Genomic DNA, 23,462 nt, shown 5'->3' on the forward strand with positions numbered 1-23,462 from the left:
GTTTCAGAGATAGAGTTTAGTGATTCATCAGTTCCACATGATACCCAGTACTCATTACATCAAGTGACCTCCTTAATGTCCATCACCCAGTTACTCCATCCCCCCTACCTCTCCTCCAGCAACCCCCAAGTTTGTTTCCTAGAGGAAGAGTCTCTTATGGTGTGTCTCCCTCTCTGATTTCATCTTATTTTATTTTTCCTTCTGTTCCCCTATGATCATCTGCTTTGTTTCTTAAGTTCCACATATGCGTGAAATCATATGATATTTATCTTTCTCTGGCTGATTTATTTTGCTTAGTATAATACCCTCTAGTTCCATCCACATTGTTGCAAATGGCAAGATTTCATTCTTTTTGATGGCTGAGTAATATTTCACTATATATATATATATATATATATATATATATATATATACACCACATCTTCTTTATCCACTCATCTGTCGATGGACATTAGGGCTCTTCCCATATTTTGGCTATTGTGGACATTGCTGCTATAAACTTTGGTGTGCAGGTGCCCATTTGAATCACTGTGTTTGTATCCTCTGGATAAATAGATATATACAATTTTTATTGGTCAATTATACTTCAATAAAAGCAGGAGGAAAAGAAAGGCCTTTTTGGTAAGGTTTTATTTATTTATTTGACAGAGAGAGAGAGAGAAAGCACGTGTGGGGGGGTGAGGAGCAGAGGGAGAGGGAGAGCAGACTCCCTGTTGAGCATGGAACCCAACTGGGGTGGGGAGGGGCTTGACTCCAGGACCCCAAGATCATGACCTGAGCCAAAGGCAGACACTTAACTGACGGAGCCACCCAGGAGCCCCAAAAAGACCAGTTTTGAAAAAATAAATTAACATTTTATCAAAAGATATATCATAGTTTATCTGAAGTATAAGAAAAGTATAAATCAAGTATAAGAAAAGCATTCCACTGTAATGAATTCTATATCTCTGTAACAGGGAGAGAAAAAAAGTGAAATGCCTTTCAGGGTTACTGAGGCAAAAAAAAAAATTATTGCAATTAGAATTACTGCAGGTAATTAAATGAAAGTAGAGATGCCCATCCCAGCTCCTATCCTGACCTTACTCAAATCACTGCCTTGATTTTCCAGTGTGTTTTTAAATTCAGTTATAAAATTGAAAAGAAACTCATCTATTCCACACCTTCCACTTTCTGGAAGGATCATAGCCAAACTATTTCCAAAAAAATGAAAAGCTATACTATTTAAGATATCCAGAGAAGGAGATTTCCCAGTGGATTATGAATCAAGCAGAAAAACAACAAAGACAGAAAGCTAGTTTTCTGCTTTGAAAATATCAGTTTGGGATAAGCACATCCTTTTTAAGAGGCTTATAAATCTCTGATCTTTTATAGTCTAAAAGCTGTATCATTATAGCCTGGTCAAAAGGATTCCAGGTGTTGTATTTGAAGCATGGTCTGATAATTTATTAAATATTTATCCTCAGAGATGGGAAAGATACATGTGGCAAAACAAAAAAATATCTGCTTTTCCGTCCTGTGATTTCAATTGCCTAGAGTCCCGATAGGCAAAAGTAGAGGAATGGGAGAAGTCTAAGTCTGTGACAGATGGAACCAATGTAATGAAATTATGTGCTGCAGAAAGACATATGCCCATAATTTAAAAGTCACCATTATTCAAGCCATTTGATGGTAATGCAAGTATCTTTAAAGTCCATTATGTGAGAAGCAAGAAAACAGTTATTTAACAAAATTATCCTTTGTTTCCTGATTTGTTTCACCCATATTTTCATGTTTTCCTAAGATCTGGACAGTATATCAGCCAAGAAGATAAAAGGAATATGTATACTCTGTTATATTTTGTGATGGTTTAACATTTGTTTTAAATTACAATGAAAAAGTAAATTGGAAAGTCAAGATCCAATTTCCAGTCTCAGTGTTCTTCATGCATTAAAAAGTGACATAAAATAAAAGGCACCTCCCCACCTTAATTTTTTGAGCTTGCTTCCCCATCAGTGGAACCTATCTCTCTGATCACTGGGTTGCAGCTGCTTGGGGAACCACGGTGAAAACATGATCCAGAGGCCACATGCAGTGTAGTCTCGAAGAGCGATTTGATTGGTAAGTACTGTCTGTCATGCCCACCAGTTGCTCAAAAAGAGAAAGGGAGAGAAGAAGCACAAACATTGTATACTGGTTATTCAAAATGCACTTTTTATTCACTTTAACACAGATGATTTTTTTTTTTACAGCTGAAACAAAATATCTGATACACAATTTTGAGTTTTTAGCAGCACCTGCAACAAGAGGATTGTGGAATACCTCAAGGTAAAGTAGAGATGGCTGAGGCAGGCACAAATTAACCTGAAATTCATCAATCCACTGAAGACATATGGAATCTGAGGCCCCTTAAATTTAGCTCAATACATGACAACAAACTAAATAAATATTCTTTATGATGTTTTAATGGACTGTCAAAAAACAGTATATCTCCAGTTAGAAATATCTTATTCAAAAAATCCAGTGTTCTTAAAAAAAAAAAAACTTTTGAAAATATTGCACTGCACATTCTAGTGTATATAATTTCTAAGCCTATAAGCACAGTTCCTGGTACTCACAGATTTCAGCCTTTGGTGTTTTACAATCTTACCCAAACTTATGTCAGCATCCCACTGAGTGTTACTCACCAAAAATGCCACTGTTCTTGTCATTTAATGTTAACTGTTTTCATTAGGATATTGTGTAGTGATTTGGCAGAGAAAACTGGTATGGCTAAGAGGAAAGGGGCTTCAGATAACCTGTCATTGAAATTAACACTTGCCTCGGTTAGACAGGAGGTCTATGAATAGAATACCCACGTAATTTTTTTTTTACTTAAATGACCACATGCCATTCTAATAGTGACAAGTACTTTTGTGAGTTAATGGAGGTCTTCATGTAAGCCTGAGATATACGGATAGAACTATTATAAGCAGAATGCAAGTAGAAAGAGAAGGCCCCAGGTCTCATGCACTTAAAAACAATTAACTTTTAACAGTTCTGATGTCCAGATTTTTACCCTAACATGGTTGTAGCAAAACAATCATAGAACTTGGAAACCAGTGTGGCTGGCTATAGGCATAGGCAGGATAGGGACCAATACTTAAGAGCTGTGGGGTCCCAGTTCTGGCTTTGACTTCTGGCATTGAAATTACTTTGACAATGGGGTCAGGACTATATTTAAATGGGAAATATTGAGGATGACTGGGATGAGATACTGTTTTCCGCTTGTCTATGTAGCCAAAAAGTCCCAGAGCTCTTAAAGCACATAAGGTCCCACATGTAAGGCTGATTCCATATGTGGCTACAATGGAGAGTTCTAGGCTATATTCCTGTGAAAGCGCCTGCTTCTTCCCCGGCCTCTGTCTCTTTGGGGGGGGGGGGAGTCACTTCTAACTGTCCTTTACTACCTTGGGTCATTATTTTTTAACATAGATATTTTAAAAGTACGGATTTAAAGCTTTGCAGGACAAACAGATCAACCAACAAGAACCAGACTGCATATTTGTAATACATTATATAGCTAGCAGTCATGGTAATAAAAATTTGATAAACCACTTTTGTATTTTAATATGGTATTTTTAGGATATTTATACCAGGGTACATAATGACTACTCAAAGCTCAAGAATTTATCCTGCTATGGTGCAAAAGAAAGAGCTGTGGAATTGCTGTTAAATGCTGATCCCAGAATAGTTTGAGAATTTTAAAAGTCCCTCTCCAAAGTCTTAGCTGTTGTCTTAAGAAACATCCAGTGATATCCTGGCACTGAAACATATTTTGTAACTTGCAGATTCATAGAACTTAGAGCTGGAAGGGACCTTAAACCAAATATCTAGCCAGGACAGAAATTCCTTTTATGGTATTTTAACAGATGCTCATCTAGTATCTTCTTGAATATTTTCATTGGAAGGGAGTTCATTATTAAGGCAGTCCATTCCACTGTTGGACAACTCTATGAGAAATTCAGTCTATCATTGGGTTAAAGTCTGCTCTCTTGCTACTTTCAGTGTCCTGGTTTGGCCACTTGAACATACAGTGCAATATAAAGATATTAGTTCCTATAATTAGTCCCTATAATAAATATTTTAGTTAAGGAAACTTGTGAGAAAAGCCCATTATCCCCCAATCTTTTCTGAAGATTTCTCTGAGAGCAGAGCACAGTGGCACAAAGGACCATCAAAATTATGAGCAGAGAGCACTGTATCCAAAGCCATATACTATGCAGCATTGCTAAATTGATAAGAGGTTGTCAGAGAAGCAACATCCCTATACAGCAAAAGTAGACTTATGAAGTAAAAGCAGACCAACCATTTATTTGCAAGGGTGGTTGGCATATTTAAGCATAATCCATTCACTAATACCCTGTTACTTCAAACACAAAGAATATAAGCAATTTCCAGTGTCATCAATGTACCTCTTATTGAGATAATTTTTTTGAAAAGCTCAAATGGGAGCAAACCATATATAAGGATTCAAACAAGGCAGTGTATGTCATTATACTCTTATATGCCTAATTATCACAACCCTTTTATAATTGAAGCTTAGGACATCCTTGTTTGCATTATTTTTTTTATTGTAATACAGCTCAGAGTCTTATTTTTTCTTCCTTTAGCAGAAATGTCAGAAACTGCTTGCCAAGAGTCCATGGTGACATTTGTTAGTTGACTAATGGAACACTTTAAGGGATATCTGTAGCTCTTTAACTCCTTCATGCTGCTGGGTTCTAAGTTTAAACTGGATTTGAAAATATTTAAATTTCTCAGGACTGAAGCTTTCTGAAATGTCCTGATACACACAAGAAGGAAACAGCAGAAATCACGCAAAATACACTTGGCTTGGTAAAGCTTTTTTTTTTTTTTTTTTTACTTGCTCTTACAACCTCAATTTGAAAGTCTCTGATACACAATCACAACCTTCTCTCTTACCCTTTTGTGTGTGTGCCCTCTCGGAAGGGCACAGTTTTTCTGACACTATTGACTGAAAAATTTGTGGCACACTTTTAAAAGGCTGCCTGCTTTTAACAGCATGAGGATCCTGCTTTGGAGCCACTGTTCAAGTCAATAGTGTGACCCAACATGCAATGTTCTAGCTGTTCCTCTACAGCCAACACCTGCCTGACAGCTTCTTCAAAGGCCACTGTCACATTAGTATCATCTTTGGCACTTGTTTCTAGATAAGGGTAATCCCCATTCTCCATGCACCAAGCTTGTGCCTCCTCAGTAGTCACTTGCCTATCTTCTTTGTCTACCTTGTTACCTAGAACTACAAAGGGGAAGTGCTCAGGGTCTTTCACATCTGCATAGTAGATGAATTCTTTCTGCCAGTTACCAAGGTTCTCAAAGCTCTGTCGGTCATCCACGCTGAAGGTCAAGAGGCAGCAGTCTGCTCCCCTGTAGAAGGGTGTCCTAAGGCTCTTGAAACGCTCCTGCCCTGCAGTGTCCCAGATCTGGAGAGTTACAAAACGTCCATCTACCTCCAGATCTCGATTTAAGAACTCTACCCCTATGGTGTGAAAAGCCTGGGAGTCAAATTTATTGGTTACATAACGGTTCATAAGTGAGCTTTTCCCAACTCCACCATCACCCAAGAGAATAACCTTTAAGAGCAAGGATTTCCCACTCATTGTTGCAGCACCAGATGGGGAGGAGTTTATAACCAAGAGAACCTGAAAATAAAAGAAAAAGTAGGAGGGAAAACAGTTAAACCTGAAACCGAAATCAGCTTCATAGAAAATTCTCTGAATTTGATTGCTTACTAATTTAATCTCTCTTGATTCATGCTCACTAACTAGATAGTACAGCAGAAGGAATAGAATCCTTTTGTGTACAAGGGAAAAGAGGTCTTGTTTTTCTGAGGTCTTTCGCCTGTGCCAGGAAAATGGCTGAATGCCATGGGTAAATGGACTAGCAGATGGTGCTATAATTTGGTTCAGTTCTCACCCTATTCTAAAGGAGAGAGCCTAAAACAGGAATACCCCTCAGATGTGGAACCATATTATTGATTTCCAGTTTGACAGTTCCAAACAAGAGGCAAATAGTACAAAATTGATTTGGAGTTTGAATTCTATTCATGATGGACCCAAGAATTATTGAGAGAGAAAGCTGTATAAGTTGAAATTTTAATTCTGTCAGTAGAGTTTGGGGCTACAATTAAACTGGACACCAGAACTTGGAAGAGAGATAAAGGTCAAGTTTCTTCAGGAGTTTGCTTCATTATATTTGCATTGATATGGATACCGGCACAAATAAAGGATCTCCCAGAATTTCTTGTTCACAGAACAATGACATGTAAATTGATGATTGTTGACTGGTATCATTATAACAGCTATCAGTAAGGAAAACAAATCTTAAATAGCTTATTAATTTTTAGATTTTAGTTCTAATTCCATAATGGCACTAATGAAAATAGACTGTAAACTTTAAAGTGTTAATAACTATGCAGTACCCTTCTTGTTACCTTCACAACATGTCTGTACATGGAATATCTAAAATGCATCTTAAAATAAAAAGATAAAATGTTTGCTGAACAACTAACTGGTACTGGATTTTGTTAAGTACTTTCACACTAGGTCCATTGTGGGAACAAAACAATGATGATGCTAATTGGGTATTATTTATGCAAGAGACCCAAAGAGATGAAAACCAATTGCTAATCAAAAGAGCACATGCAAAAGAGCTTCTGGAAGCACACACATTCAAAATGTAATTTAAAAAAGCCTCATTAGTCCTTAGTATTATGTTGGTGCATGTGTAATAATTATATATTTTTCTAAATATTCCTTTTTAAGAGATCAAATGAAAAAAAAATATATATATATATACCTACCTACCCAGTTGGGTCGTTGCCACAGTTTTAGTCCTTTCTTTTCCTTGTTGTTGTTTTATTCTTTCTTTTTAGGGTTCTAGAAAATGGATTGGGAAACATTATTATTAAATATCTATAATAAAACAAAGTTAAGGCTATATATAAATCTACTCAAGTCAGGAAAGAAACAGACCCACCTCAACTTACCTGTAGAGGATGCTTTTCACAAATATACTCAAGAGTTCAAAAGGCTAAAAATGCTTAACATGGACAAAATAATATTATTACAAAAACTTTAACTTGTCCTAATGAGTGTACTTCATATGATTTTTAAAGTTTAATATTGTCCCTCCATTGAACTCTTCATTCAAAGTAAATATAGTCAAAGAAAGTAGACGAGGGGCATCTGGGTGGTTCAGTGGGTTAAAGCCTCTGCCTTTGGCTCAGGTTATGATCCCAGGATCCTGGAATCAAGCCCTGCATCGGGCTCTCTGCTCAGCAGGGAGCCTGCCTCCCCCAGCCCCCGCCCGCCCCTCTCTGCCTGCCTCTCTGCCTACTTGTGATCTCTGTCAAATAAATAAATAAAATCTTAGGAAAAAAAAGAAAGTAGATGATATTGACAATAGGTAATACTCAGGAAAGGGAAAGCACAGAGGAGTCCAAGACGTGTTGAAATCCTAAGTCAGAGATGAAACTCCTTCCCTTTATGTCTACCAATGTTCCTATCTCCAAGGAAGTTGTTAATGCATTCACCAATCTGCCTTGAGGTTGTCTCTGAAATTGATTCCACAAGATCAGAGACAAGATAATTATGTTTGGAGATTCCCTGTTTACAATGTATTCTCTTGGCTAATTATTTTACTCATTAATTTTGATCATCTGTCTCTAACACAGGTTTTAGTATTTAGCTGGCTTTATTAAATTAAAACAAAACTTCACTTAACATTATAGTTAATTATGGTAAGAATGTTATTTAAGCAGCATCAAAAGTGCTGCTCTAAAAAGAAAAACAGTTCTTAGATTTGTTGAGTATTCTTTCTTACTGAGGAATAAAGAAGACCATAGAAATCTCTATTGCCTAATAATCTTGTGATTTTTTTCAAATATAGATAAAGCATATAATAAGGAATTCATTAGAGACCTAAATCAGTAATTATGAATTTAAATAATGTCTTCTAAATTGATAGGGTTTATCCTCTTTCTTGGTCTATATCTACTCCAAAAAATTTTTGAGTTTTCTACCATTACTGATTTTTGTCCTTTTTCCTGCTCTCAAATTGTTGTCTTTGGAACTAGCTCAAGTAACAAACATTTCTTTAAATGGAGATGAAACAAACATCAGCACACTTCTTTATTCTTTACTGGTCTATAGGATAATTTTGCAGACTGCTCACTTAAAAAAGGAACAAACTTGGGTAACAATACTGGTAGTATTAAGGGCCTGTGCCGAATGATCTTCCTTATGTTCCTGGCAAACCGTTGTTCACCTCATTAAACAATTCACTAACCCTACTTTCCCGGCTGTGGATAAACTCAAACGATGCATCAAAGACTGAGTGAATGTGGAAACCAAATACTCAACTCAGGAATAATGATGAAGTATTAATAACCATCTGAGATAATGCTGCATTTGTTTGTGCATTCCCTATTTGGTCATTTGCACATACAACTTCTGGGTATATAGGCTCTATACCAGGGAAAAGGAAGGAAAAGCAGTGTGGCTCCATGTCAAGTGCACTGGGTTGGCAGCAATCAGGAAACAAAAGTCTTCATCACTACTATGCCATTCATTTATTTTGTGAACTTGAGCAGGTTATTTAATCTTGCCTTTTTTTTTTCAATATCTTCCTATATAAATACAGAGCTGATAATACCTGCCTTACTTAAATCACAGGATTTAGGGGAAAATGAATAACTTATGAAGTTTGTGAAGATTTGTAAGCATGTGTTGAAATTTTTGATTTGAGATTTTTGTTCCTCTTGCTCTTCCACCTCTTTTCATTCACTGTTGGGGCCCTTGTGACTCAGTATTAACCCTTCTCAGAAAAGGCCTGCCAGTAGCAAGATCACAATTCTTACTTTTCCCTTTCTTCAATATCTGAGAGGGATTTGTTCCCCAACAATTTTGAGTATCTTCATACACCACAGAATCTCAGCATTGGAGGGACGAAAGGATCTTCTTGTCCAATCCTGCTACTGATTACTGAGAAAACATTTGAGTGCCTATTGTGTGCTCTGTCCTTACCAAGGTAACCCTCTGCTCTCCTTCACTGTCTCCAACTCCCATTTGTTTCCTGAAAGTAAAATTGAATACACTTTAGACAAGTCTCCTTGCCTTCAGTCACTAAATCCTCTTCTTTCCTATTCTTTCCCAGTCCTCTGCTACCATTCTTGCTTTGGCCCACATCTATTCTTTCATCTATCTAATCTACTGTGAAAACTTCCTGGCTCTTCTCTCCCTGCCTCAGGTTTCTCCCTACCTCCTTTGCAAAACTTCATCACTTGAGCAGCCATTGGGTGTAGACACTGTTGGAAATGCATACATTTTTAAGGCAAGGTCTTATCCTCAAGGAATTTATGAATTAACATATAAGCTTCAGATCTCGTGATTTACAGTTGAAATGGTATCATTATACTGTCTTGTTTTGTTTAAAAACCTTTTTTCCCCCCTAAGTATGTCTTTCCTACACAACCAAATTTTAAATTCCTGGATGGTAAAACCTGTTTGTATACGTCTTTGAAGCCCTTCCAGCATGCAGCAAGTGTATCCCTCACATGGATAATCAATAATATTTGCTTACTAATTAACTGTTTAGGTGGGTGCTCAAAACTAATGCCTCTGAATAAATGCCAAGGTACAAGAGATCTGCAGTTCTGTAAGATGTCCAAATACTATTATTTACTTGTGACTAAAGAGCAGAAGTTATGGACTTATCTGGCTCACTTTCTAGGTGGGACTTAACAGGAATCTCACCTGTTGAAAGTCAGTGGCAATGCACTAGTTTCCCTCCCTCTCCCCTACATTTTTAAGATGAATACATAAATTTCTCCATCCCCACCAAATATATGAGCAGTATAATTATCTCCACATTATGTTTTCACTGGATACTGCCATTCCCATCGTCATTATCATTACTTGAAAATAAGGGTGATATCCTTTAGTACATACTCAAAAAGGACTAGCACAGTATGAAAGCAAATTGAAAATTTTCTTCTTCCCCAAAATATGCCAGATTAAAGTCAAACCTTAAAAGAAAATAGCATTAAGGAGGCAATGGAATTCTTTGATAATCCTAAGTATATTTAACGGAAAGTCAAATCCTTTATGCATCCTGTTTACGTCCCATATCAGCTTAGGATTTTCACTAAAATGTTTACTCTAATTTTAGTGCTATTCAGAGAAAGATCTGCCTTTAAACAACTCAAATATCCTAGAGATGCAATTCCCCTTTCTTATCTCACTTCCCACAATTAACAAGAATTCTCCAAGACTAGTATATTCACTTTTTTCTCCAGTTAGAGTCTAAGTCTCAGACAATAAGGCAAATTAGAAATTCACATAACCGATATTCCCTAGTCTTCTTTGTTCTTCAACACATTTGAAACCTTTTCAATCTGTTGTGCCTGCACCCACACAGCTTATTAAAATTGTTGTATTTCTTTGGGGATGCTTAGGAGTGTGTGTGTGTGGGGGGGAATGTGGAAGGAAGCAGTACAATGACGAGAAAGAGGTTGAAGCTTTGAAAACAGAACATTTTAGTGTGATGATGGAGAGAAGAGAAATAGAAAAGCAAACTGGCATCAGTTCAGTTGCCATGGGTGGAATGATGCTCAAATCCATAGGACAGTTTGTTTGGGAATAAGTGTTGAGAGGGATGTGGTTCTGCAGGACTGGGGGTAAGGGAAGAGCAGCAGGGGAGAGCTAGACGGTGGATGAGAGTGGCCCTGGTGGTAATCTGGCCCTGGTGGAAGGAGCCATGGTTGAAGCTACAGGGAAAGCCTGTCTTGGTGACACACTGGTTGGGCTACCCAACTCACTGTGATTCCTGGCACGGTATTTGGAAAATACTGTACTGGAGAACTGGGCAGGGCTTTCTTTAATTTACGTAAAAATCAATACAAATAAGAAATGATTGTAACTTTGAGACCCTCTACCTTAAATGGTGCAGGTTGTTTCCAGTACAACCTGATGCTTGTTCGTGGGATGGGGGAGGGTTCTGTAGAGGGGAAAGCCCTCTGACACACTGAATTCATTGTGTAGAGCAAACAAGCTATCAGCTACATTCCTGCTCTGAGTCCAAATGCCACAGCTGTCACGCCACTGAAATGCTATTCCCACATTTATTACCATATTTATATTCTATATACAACCAGAGGGGCTCAATGTGGAATTTCACCTCTAATTTTTCACTCCTCACAACAGCAACTCTAGGGCTATAAGCCCAAAGGCACACTAGATAGCAATTTGGCCCTGTCCCAGGGCCACTTCTTCCCAAATAGACTGCCAGAAAACAGCTAGCGAGGTTTGGGTGACATGGAGTAGAGCACAGGGGAAAGAATCTTCCTTAGGAGATTGGGAATGCTGTCATCTCCAGGACGGGTCACTGTTGGGGATCTAGAAAGTGAGATGTTACGCACAGTTCCAACTACCTCGGACCTGGGTCATCCCACCTCATTCGCATCTCTCAGAACAAGCGGCTGTGGCGCATGCGCACTGAGCCACACCCGTTCCCCATGGAGCCCTGCATCTATCTGCGGGGCTTTGGCAGCCGCTCCGAATTACTCAGCAACGCCCCCCCCCCCCCTCCATCGTCACCTTCCCCGCCACCACCCCCAACTCCGACCCCTGCAGTGCCTAGGCCTCTTTCCCAAGGTGCAAATGCCGGGGGGGGGGGTGACACCTAGACCTCCCTTTCTCCTTCTTCCCACAGGGCCCCCACCTCCCGGCCTTCCGCGTCCACTGGCCGCTAGCCCCTCTCCCTGCCCACGCACCTGCACCTTACCCAATACAATGGGAGAGAGATGGGAGGGGGCCGCGGGTACCAGGCAGGTCAGCTCTGCGTGCCGGCAGTCCGGCTCCTCAGTGACACGGTCACCGCTCCTGCTGCCTCCTCGTCCTCGGTGAGGCAGCAAGAGCAGCTCGGACCTCGGTGGCCTGACAGCTGCCGCTCGCGCCCGCCACCGCCGCCGCGCAGCGTCTCGCGCCCGCGCCCGCCAGGGGAGGGGGCGGGGCCCGCGCCGCCTCCTTGTGCCCCATTCTTGGAACTGGAGACCCGGCCCCGGGGCCTCCGGTCCTCGCGTGTCGAAAGCGCTCCCGGGCCCTCTCGCTCTTCTTTCATGCTCAGGGTCCAACCCTGGCCTCCGTTGTTCTCGCCTCTCTTCTCTGATTAGTAGGCACAATGACAGTGGACCGACAAATATTGCTCTTCCATTTAGCTCCTCTGCTGTTTGGGGCCACGCCCCATTTCCCGCAATTACCCTTCAGCCTGCTTCATTTACCTTTCCTCCAGACCCTCTGCTTTTGCAGAGGATACCACATACTCTGGTTTCAAATAACTCAGGGAAATCCATGATTTCAGCGCATTATTAGGCCCTCTAGCTGGGCACCGCTCATAAAATTCTCTTGGCAATCCAAACAGAAAGGTTCCCATGGATAGCTCAGGCCTGAAAGATACACTGCCCTTTAATCTTAAGAGTTACCTTTCTAGATGGCCACACAGAAAGTATTACCTGACGTTTCTGGACATGCTGCTGGGGTAGAGCACAGTGTTCCAATTGTGCTTAGTCATCCAGCCAGTCCCTTCTTGTCTCCTGTGGCCCTCTGGTACCTTCAACTAGTTTGTTATTTTTTTTCCCCTGAATGCAAAAGAGGATGGAGCTCCTGGGGTCATTTAGCTTGCACTCCAACTCTCTGTCAGGCAGGTCCATCTCCGAAGCTTCTGTGATGTATGAGAACCTGTGCCTGTGTGGCACTGGCCCTCACTCACCATGTGTCCCCTCAGGGCTCTCACATATGCTCTCCCTCCACTTGGGCCACTCTATCTCTTCACAAGTCAATCACTCAGTCAGTCTCACAGGCCTCAGGTTAACTGTCACTTCCTCAAGGTAACCTATCTCAATAGCCCCAGAATAGAGAAAGTGCCCTGATTTCTTTTCTGGTGGTCCCCTATAGCCAGCCTGCTATACTTTTCCTTCCTAATATGTATAAATTTATGATGAGATTTTTAAAAAATATTTTATTTATTTATTTGACAGAGAGAGATCACAGGTAGGCAGAAAGACAGGCAGAGAGAGGAGTGTAAGCAGGCTCCCTGCTGAGCAGAAAGCCGGAAAGGAGGCTCAATCCCAGAACCCTGAGATCATGACCGGAGCTGAAGGCAGAGACTTTAACCCACTGTGCCACCCAGGCGCCCCTATGATGAGATATTTAAATGTATTATTATTTGATTGACAACTGCCTTTCTCCATGTTTTGAACTATGTTTTACCATAAAGTCAAGGATTGTGACTGTTCAGATTTTCTATCATATCCTCAGAGCCTAGGTCAATGTTTATTACATAGGACATGATCAGAAATTTTTTATGTGAATGAATGTTATGTAATCAATTATTGTTATTTTAAAATAAAATGAGTGGATCTAATTGAATCTCTTGTGCTTCTACCTACACCAGTCCTGCCGCCCCCACAAACACCCTAAAACACACTTCTGATAAAGAAATGTTCTTAATCCTCTAAATCAATTTTTTACTCACACATTCTTATCTGTAATAAAAGAAAACATTTGAGCATGGGTCCCAATATATGTATATGTATTTATAGGTTATATACATGTACTACTTTGTATATATATTTTATACATTACATTATAGATACATTATAATACATATACATTAAAATACTCCAATACAGAAATTTAAAAGGAATGAGAAAAAATAAATACGTTGTTGTCTCAATGCTGTCTTTCTGCATTCCAGTGCATTGGTGTTTTTTTGTTTTTGTTTTTGTTTTTTTTTAAAGATTTTATTTATTTATGTATTTGACACAGAGAGAGAGAGATCACAAGTAGACAGAGCAGCAGGCAGAGAGAGAAGGGGAAGCAGGCTCCCTGCTGAGCAGAAAGCCTGATGCGGGGCTCGATCCCAGGACCCCAAGATCAGGACCTGAGTGAAAGCAGAGACCCAACCTGCTGAGCCACCCAGGCGCCCCCAAATGCATTGTTTTGTGAACTACTCAAAGGAACAGTTCTTCATAGTCTCTCATCTCTAAGTGAATCTAGGCTTTTTTCTCTTTTTCTCTGGATGTTATTTTCCAAGTTTAATAAACTCTGAGAATCCTCTAAAAGTAACTGCAAGTTGTTGTTTTTTTTTTTTACAAGATTTTATTTATTTATTCGACAGAGAGAGAGATCACAAGTAGGCAGAGAGGCAGGGAGGCGGGAGATGGTGGGGGGAAGCAGGCTCCCAGCTGAGCAGAGAGCCTGGCATGGGTCTAGATCCCAGGACCCTGAGATCATGGCCTGAGCTGAAGGCAGAAACTTAGCCCACTGAGACACCCAGGCGCCCCAAGCTTTTTCTCTTGATGAAGTTCCAGTTGTTCATTTTTGCTTTTGTTTCCCTTGACTTTGAAGACATGTCTAGCAAGAAGTTTCTGTGACCAAGTTCAAAGAGGTTGTTGCCTTTGGTCTTCTATAGGATTTTGATGGATTCCTGTCTCACATTTAAGTCTTTCATCCTTTTTGAGTTTATTTTTGTGTATCATGTAAGAATGTGGTCCAGTTTGATTCTTCTGTGTGTGGCTATCCAATTTTCCCAACACCATTGGTCAAAGAGACTATTTTTTTCCATTACATATTCTTTCCTGTTTTGTTAAATGTTAGTTGGCCATAGAGTTGAGGGTCCATTTCTGGGTTCTCTGTTCTGTTCCAATGATCTTTGTGTCTGTTTTTATACCAGAACCATACTGTCTTGATGATTAAAGTTTTGTAATAGAACTTGAAGTCTGGAATTGTGATGCCTCCAGCTTTGGTTTTCTTTTTCAAAATTACTTTGGCTATTTGGGTTTTTTTCTGGTTCCATACAAATTTTAAGACTGTGTTCCAGGTCTGTAAAAATATGCTGTTGGTATTTTGATAGGGATTGCATTGAATGTGTAGATTGCTTTGGGTAGCGTAGACATTTTAACAATATTTATTCTTCCAAACCATGAGCATGGAATGTTTTCCATTTCTTTGTGTCTTCCTCAATTTCATTCATAAGTATTCTATGGTTTTCAGAGTACAGGTCTTGTACTTCTTTGGTTAGGTTTATTCTTAGGTATTTTATGGTTTTCAGTGCAATTGTGAATGGAATGGATTCCTTGAAATCTTTCTTCTGCTTCACTGTTAGTCTACAGAAATGCAACTGATTTCTTTGCATTGATTTTATATCCTGCAACTTTGCTAAATTCCTGTATTCCAACAAATTTTGATCATCTTTTGGGTTTTCTACATAGAGTATTATATTGTCTGTAAATAGTGAAATTTTGACTTCTTCCTTGTGGATTTGAATGCTTTTCATTTCTTTTTGTTGTCTGAGTGTTGAGTCTAGGACTTCCAGTACTATGTTAAGTAACAATGGTGAAAGTGGACATTCCTATCTTGTTCCTGACCTTAGGGGAAAAGCTTGCAGTTTTTCCCCATTGAAGATAATATTAGTTGTGTATTTCATATATGGCATGTATGATATTAAGGTATGTTCCTTCTATCACTACTTTGTTGATGGTTTTTATAAAAATGGATACTGTATTTTGTCAAATGCTTTTTCTGCATCTATTCAGAGGATGATATAGTTCTTATCTTTTCTTTTATTAATGTGGTGTATCACATTGATTGATTTGCAAATATTGAACCACCCCAACACCCCAGGAATAAATTCCACTTGGTTGTGATGAATAATCATTTTAATGTACTCTTCAATCCTATTAGCTTGTATCTTGTTGATATTTTTTTGCATACATCTTCATCAAGGATTTGGTCTGTAATTCCCCTTTTTAGTAGGGTCTTTGTCTGGTTTTGGGATTAAGGTAATGCTGGCCTCATAGAATGAGTTTGGAAGTTTTCCTTCCATTTCTACTTTTCAGAATAGTTTACAGTCTGTATTCACCTGGCCTATGACCAAGCATTTTTATCTCAGGCACATGTCGGACTTTCAAAACTCCAAATATAACAGATTCCCAAGGCTCCGATCCTCACTATTCCTCCCTGGGAAGGAGGGGGTCTCACCGCATTTCTGCCTTTTTCTGGACACCACCCAGGAAAATGGTTGCATGTCCGTGCAGTGGTTTGCAGTTTATGGCAACACAGAGCAGAAAGCTGGCACCTAGGCTTGCTGTTCTTAACTGGCTTCCCTACTCTTATGCCTGGTAACTCTACCACACTCAGGTACCACCCAATCTTCTTGCAACCCTAGAAAACCTCCAACAATGCTGTCACATCTGGGGTTCCACCCCACTTCATCACCTGAGCACATTTAAGCCAGGCACATTCCCCACTACATTAGGCTTCTAGAAGTTCTGATTTTGTACTCCACTACCTATAGTACTTTGTGATGTCCTCCTTAAGCAGGCTCTGCCTATATCTTCAGCTATATCACACCAGATTCAAGTCTCTGCACCTTCTACCTTCTGAATAGTGGTCGCTTTTCTTTTCTTTTTTAAATAAAGATTTTATTTATTTATTTGACAGAGAGATAGAGAGCACAAGTAGGCAGAGTGGCAGACAGAGGGAAAGAGAGATGCAGGTTCTCCACTGAGCAGGGAACCCAATAGGAGGCTCAATCCCAGGATGCTAGGATCATAACCTGAGCCGAAGGCAGCCACTTAACCCACTGAGCCACACAAGGCCCCTCTCATGCTGCTTTAAAGTTTATCTCCTCATCTTTAGATTTTTTCCTTTTTAATTATAATGTGTCTTAGTATGGATCGCTTTGGTTTAATCTCACTTGGAACTCTGTGCTTCCTGGATCTATGGATCTTTTTCCTTCCCCAGAGTAGGAAAATTTTCAGCAGCTATTTCTTCAAATAAGTTTTCTAGCCCTTTCTTTCTCTATTCTCCTTCTGGGACTTCTGTAATGCAAATGTTATTTTACTTGATGTTGTTCCAAAGCTTCTTTAAGTTGGCTTCATCTTTTAAAATTCTTCTTTTTTTTTTTTTTTTGCTGCAGTGTCTGGGTGAGTTCTATTGCTTTGTCTTCTAGTTTGCTGATCCAGTCTTCAGCTGTTGAACCCTTTTAGTGTTTTTTTTTCCAGTTCAGTTATTACATTCTTCAACTCTGTAACTTTTGTTTGGAATTTTCTTATATTTTCTACTTCCATAGAGGTTCTCACTATGTTCATCAATTTTTCTACTGAGTTTGGTAAGCATCTTTATGACCTCTACTTTGTATTCTTTTTTTTTTTTTTAGATTTTATTTATTCATTTGACAGAGAGAAAGAAGGAGAGAGAGAGATAGAGAGCACAGCAAGGGGAGCAGCAGGCAGAGGGAGAGGGAGAAACAGGCTCCCTGCAGGGACCCTGATGTGGGGCTTTATCCCAGAACCCTGGGATATGACTTGAGCTGAAGGCAGACACTTAACTGACTCAGCCACCCAGGCACCCTTGTAATGACCACAAGAACAGAAGAAGCAGAGGAACGAATAAGTGATATAGAAGATAGAATTATGGAAAGTAATGTAGGTAAAAAGAAGAGGGAAAGAAAAGTATTGGATAATGAAAACAGACTTAACAGAACTCAGTGACTCCATCAAGTGTAATAACTTTTGTATCATAGGAGTCCCAGAAGAAGAAGAAGAAGAGAGGAAAGGGGGGAGTGGTTAGAAGGTTTTTTAAAGGAAATTATACCTGAAAACTTTGCTAATCTGGGGAAGGAAACAAACATCCAAATCCAGGAGGCACAGAGAACTCGCATCAAAATAAACAAAAGTAGGCCAACACCAAAGACATATCATAGATAAATTTACAAAATATAGGGGCTCTTGAGTGGCTCAGTTGGTTAAGTGTCTGCCTTTGGCTTGAGACATTATCCCAGGGTCCTGGGATTGAGCCCCACATCAGGCTCCCTGCTCAGCAGGAAGCCTGCTTCTCCTTCTCCCTCTGCCTGCCACTCCCCCTGAGTGTTCTTTCTCTCTCTCCATCAAATAAAGAAATAATTAAATCTTAAAAAAATTGCAAAATATATAGATAGAGAAAAAATTCCTAAAAGCAGCAAGACAAAAGTAGTATTTAATTTACAAGGGAAGACCAATAAGGTTAACAGCAGACCTTGCCACAGAAACATGACAAGCCAGAAGAAAGTGGCATAATATATTCAAAGTTCTGGGTGGGAAAAATCTCATCCAGGAATACTTTATCCAGCAAGGCTATCATTCAGAATAGAAGGAGAGATAAAGAGTTTCCCAGACAAACAACAATTAAAGGAGTTTGTGACCATTAAACCAGCCCTGCAAGAAATATTAAAGGGGACTCTTTGAATGGAAAAGTAAGACCAAAACTGAAAAAGACTAGAATGTAACAGAGAAAATCTTCAGAAACAATGACAGAACAAGTAATAAAATGGCACTAAATTTATATCTATCAATAATCATTCTGAATGTAAATGGACTACAACCTCTAATCAAAAGACATAGGGTATCAGAATGGATTAAAAAATAAGACCCATCTATATGTTACATACAGGAGTCTTACTTTAGACCTAAACACACATACAGATTGAAAGTGTGGGGATGGAGAAACATTTATCATGCAAATGGATGTCAAAAGAAAGCTGTAGTAGCCATATCAGACAAACTAGATTTTATTATTTAAAAAAAAAATTTAAAAGGTTTTATTTATTTATTTGACAGACAGAGATCACAAGTAGGCAGAGAGGCAGGCAAAGAGAGAGAGAGGAGGAAGCAGGCTCTCTGCTGAGCAGAGAGCCCAATGCAGGGCTCGATCCCAGGAACCTGAGATTATGACCTGAGCTGAAGACAGAGGCTTTAACCCACTGAGCCACCCAGGCGCCCCAGACAGACAAACTAGATTTTAAATCAAAGACTGTAAGAAGAGATAAAAAAGGACATTATATCATAATAAAGGGATTACCAAACAAGAAGATCTAACAATTATACATGTTTATGCCTGAACTGAAGGACACCCAATTACATAAAGTTATAACAATCATAAAGGAACTAAAACATAAAAGATAATAATACAATAATAATATGGAACTTTAACACTCCTTCACAGCAAAAGACAGATCATTTAAGCAGAAAATCAACAGGAAACAACAGCTTTGAATGATACACTGGACCAGAAGGACTTAACATATACTCAGAACATTTAATATTAAAGCAGCAGAATACACATTCTTTTCAAATGCACATGGGACATTCCCTAGAATAGATCACATAGTAGGTCACAAATCAGGCTTCAACAAGTACAAAAAGATTGAAATCACACCATGTAGCATTTCTGACCACAATGCTAGGAAACTTGAAGTCAACCATAAATAAATTTTGAAAGGCCACAAACACATGGAGGTTAAAAAACATCCTACTAAACAATGAATGGGTCAATCAGGAAATTAAAGAAGAAATAAACAAATACATGGAAACAGATGAAAATGAAAACACTATTTTCCAAAACCTTTGTGATGCAGCAAAAGTGGTCATAAAAGGGAAGTATATAGCAATATGGGATTAACTCTAGAAGCAAGAAAAATCTCAAATAAGCAACCTAACCTTACATCTAATGAAGCCAGAGAAAGAACAACAAATGAAACCTAAAGCCAGAAGAAGAAGGAAAATAGTAAAGATTACAGCAGAAATAAATGATATAGAAACAAACAAACATAAAGCAGAACAGATCAATGAAACAAAGAGCTGGTTCTTTGAAAAATTAATAAAATTGATAAACCACTAGTCAGACTCAGAAAGAAAGGAGAAAGGACCTGAATAATTAAAATCACAAATGAGAGAGGAGAAATAACCACCAACACACACAAAAATAAGAATTATAAGAGAATATTGTGAAAAATTATATGCCAACAAATGGGACAATCTGGAATATATGGATAAATTCCTAGAAATATATAAACTACAAAAACTAAAACAGGAAGACATGGAAAAGTTGAACAGAGATACCCATCAAAGAAATTGAATTAGTTAAAAAAAAATCTCCCAAAAAGGGAACCTGTGTGGCTCATTTGGTTAAGCATCTGCCTTCAGCTCAGGTCATGATCCTAGGGTCCTGGAATTGAGCCCCCTGCTCAGCAGGAAGTGTGCTCATCCACCCACTTGTTCTCTCTCTTTCCAATAAATAAATAAAATATTTTTTAAAATCTTCCAAAAAATAGAAGTCCAGGGCCAGATGGATTCCCAGGAAAATTCTACCAAACATTTAAAAAAGTGTTAATACCTATTCTTCTCAAAATATTCTGAAAACTAGGAATGGAAGGAAAACTTCCAAACTCATTTTATGAGGTCAGCATTACCTTGATTCTAAAGCCAAAGACCCCACTAAAAAAGAGAATTACAGACCAATATCCATGATGAAGATGGATGCAAAAATTCTCAACAAGATATAGCTAATAGGATCCAACAGTACTTAAAAAAAATCCACTATGATCAAGTGGGATTTATTCCTGGGCTGTAAGGATGGTTCAGTATTTGCAAATCAATCAACATGATACATCATGTTCATAAAAGAGGATAAGAACCATATGATCCTCTCAATAGATGCAGAAAAGCATTTGACAAAGTACAGCATCCCTTCTTGATAAAAACCACCAACAATGGCACCACAATTCCAGACTTCAAGCTGTATTACAAAGCTTTCATCATCAAGACAGTATGGTACTGGCACAAAAACAGACACATAAATCAATGGAACAGAATAGAGAGCCCAGAAATAGACCCTCAACTCTATGGTCAACTAATCTTTGACAAAGCAGGAAAGAATGTCCAATGGAAAAAAAGAGTCTCTTCAACAAATGGTGTTAGGAAAATTGGACAGCAACATGCAGAAAAATGAAATTGGACCATTTCCTTACACCACACATGAAAATAGACTCAAAATAGATGGAGGACCTCATTGTGAGAAAGGAATCCATCAAAACCCTTGAGGAGAACACAGGCAGCAACCTCTTCAACCTCCGCGGCAGGAACTTCTTCCTAGAAACATGGCCAAAGGCAAGGAAGCAAGGACAAAAATGAACTATTGGGATTTCATCAAGATGAAAAGCTTTTGCACAGCAAAGGTAACAGTCAACAAAACCAAAAGACAACTGACAAAATGGGAGAAGATATTTGCAAACGACATATCAGATGAAGGGCTAGTATCCAAAATCTATAAAGAACTTCTCAAACTCAATAACCTAAGAACACATAATCCAATCAAGAAATGGGCAGAGGACATGAACAGACTCAATAACCTAAGAACACATAATCCAATCAAGAAATGGGCAGAGGACATGAACAGACATTTCTGCAAAGAAGACATCCAGATGGCCAACAGACACATGAAAAAGTGTTCCACATCACTCAGCATCAGGTAAATACAAATCAAAACCACAATGAGATACCACCTCACACCAGTCAAATGGCTAAAATTAACAAGTCAGGAAATGACAGATGCTGGCGAGGATGCGGAGAAAGGGGAACCCTCCTACACTGTTAGTGGGAATGCAAGCTGGTGCAACCAATCTGGAAAACAGGATGGCAATTCCTCAAAAACTTGAAAATAGAGCTACTCTATGACCCAGCAATGGCACTACTGGGTATTTACCCTATAGATAACAAATGTAGTGATCTTAAGGGGTACATGAACCCAAATTTTTATAGCAGCAATGTCTACAATAGCCAAACTATGGAAAGAACCTAGATGTCCATCAACAGATGAATGGATAAAGAAGTGGTATATATATATATTGCAGCCATCAAATGAAATGAGATCTTGCCATTTGCAGTGATGTGGATGGAACTAGAGGGTATTATGCTGAGCGAAATAAGTCAATCAGAGAAAGACCATAATCAGATGATCTCCCCTATGAAGAATTTGAGAGGCAACATGGGGAGGTTTAGAGGGTAGGGAAGGAAAAAATGAAGCAAGATGGGATTGGGAAGGAGACAAACCATGAGAGACTCTTAATCTCCCCAAACAAACTGAGGGTTGCTTGGGGGAGAGGGGTATGAAGAGGGTGGTTGGGTTATGGACTTTGGGGAGGATAGTGCTATGGTGAGTGCTGTTAAGTGTGTAAACCTGGTGATTCATAGACCTGTACCCTTCGGGCTAATAATACATTATATGTTAACAAAAAATAAAAAATAAAAGAAACCCTACCAACAAAGTAGGCATAGAGGGAAAATACCTCAGCATCATAATGGCCATCTACAAAAAACTCATAGCTAATATTATACTCAGTGGGGAAAACTGAGAGCTTTTCCTTTAAGGTCAGGAACAAGACTAGGATGTACACTCTCACCCCTGTTATTTAATATAGCACTGGAAGTCCTAGCCTCAGTACTCAGACAAAAAATGAAATAAAATCAGAAAAGAAGTCAAACTTTCACTATTTGCAGATGACATGATACTCTATGTAGAAACTCCAAAAAACTCCATCAAAAAATCACTAGAATGAATGTATATATTCAGTAAAGTCGCAGGATACAAAATCAATGTACAGAAATCTGTTGCATTTCTATATGCCAATCATGAAGCAGCAGAAAGAGAAATCAAAGAATCAGTCCCATGTACAATTGCACCAAAAATAATGAGATGCCTAGGGATATCCCTAACCAAAGAGGTGAAAGACCTGTACTCTGAAAACTATAAAACACTGATGAAAGAAATTGAAGACAACATACACACACACAAAAAGGAAAAACATTCCATGTTCATGGATTGGAAGAAAAAATATTGTTAAAATATCTATATTACCCAAAGCAATCTACACATTTAATGCAATCCTTATCAAAATACCAATAGCATTTTTCACAGACCTAGTACAAATAATCCTAAAATTTGTTTGGAACCACAAAAGACCCTCAATAGACAAAGCAATCTTGAAAAAGAAAAGCATACCTGGAGACATCACAATTGCAGACTCCAAGTTGTTTTACAAAACTGTTGTGATCAAGGTAGTATGGTACTGGCACAAAGAAGACACATAGATCAATGGCATGGAGCAGAAAACTCAGAAATGGACTAACAACTGCATGGTCAACTAATTTTTAAGCAGGAAGGAGTATCCAATGGAAAAGAGTCTCTTCAACAAATGGCACTGGGAAAACTGGAGGATTTCATGCAAAAAACATGATACTGGATCACTGTCTTACACCATACACAAAAATAAACTCAAAATGGATTGAAGGCCTAAATGTGAGATCTGAAACCATCAAAATCCTAGAGGTGAACATAGGCAATAACTTCTTTGACATCAGCTGTACCACCTTCTTTCTAGACATGTGTCCTGAAGCCAGGGAAACAAGAGCAAAAATAAACTATTGGGATTATATCCAAATAAAATCTTCTGCACAGTGAAGGAAAAATTCAAAGAAACTAAAAGGCAACCTACAGAATGGGAGAAGATATCTGCAAGGGGCATAACCAGTAAAGGATTATTATACA

The 23,462-nt window shown here is 38.8% G+C and overlaps 1 protein-coding gene across 9 annotated transcripts; it reads right to left on the reverse strand.

The window, feature by feature from the left end:
* Window positions 1-1,235: 1,235 nt before the first annotated feature.
* RAB9B (RAB9B, member RAS oncogene family) lies at window positions 1,236-12,130 on the reverse strand. 9 transcript variants are annotated; one of them, XR_004282677.1, is made up of 4 exons: window positions 11,813-12,130; window positions 9,066-9,114; window positions 6,846-6,917; window positions 1,236-2,127 (listed from the first exon to the last, which is right to left on the reverse strand). XR_004282677.1 is itself a non-coding variant. In XM_032331376.1 (4 exons), the coding sequence occupies exon 4, from the start codon at window positions 5,637-5,639 to the stop codon at window positions 5,034-5,036; it is 606 nt and encodes a 201-aa protein (XP_032187267.1). In that variant the 5' UTR covers window positions 5,640-5,681; window positions 6,846-6,917; window positions 9,066-9,114; window positions 11,813-12,103; the 3' UTR covers window positions 3,391-5,033. The 9 variants fall into 9 exon arrangements, 7 of the variants coding, with proteins under 7 accessions (XP_032187267.1, XP_032187265.1, XP_032187262.1 ...); XR_004282676.1 differs by having other exon boundaries at window positions 6,842-6,917; XM_032331376.1 differs by lacking the exon at window positions 1,236-2,127 and adding an exon at window positions 3,391-5,681 and having other exon boundaries at window positions 11,813-12,103.
* Window positions 12,131-23,462: the final 11,332 nt, after the last annotated feature.

Source organism: Mustela erminea, chromosome X (assembly GCF_009829155.1).
Source record: "Mustela erminea isolate mMusErm1 chromosome X, mMusErm1.Pri, whole genome shotgun sequence".
NCBI classification, from domain to species: Eukaryota; Metazoa; Chordata; class Mammalia; order Carnivora; family Mustelidae; genus Mustela; species Mustela erminea.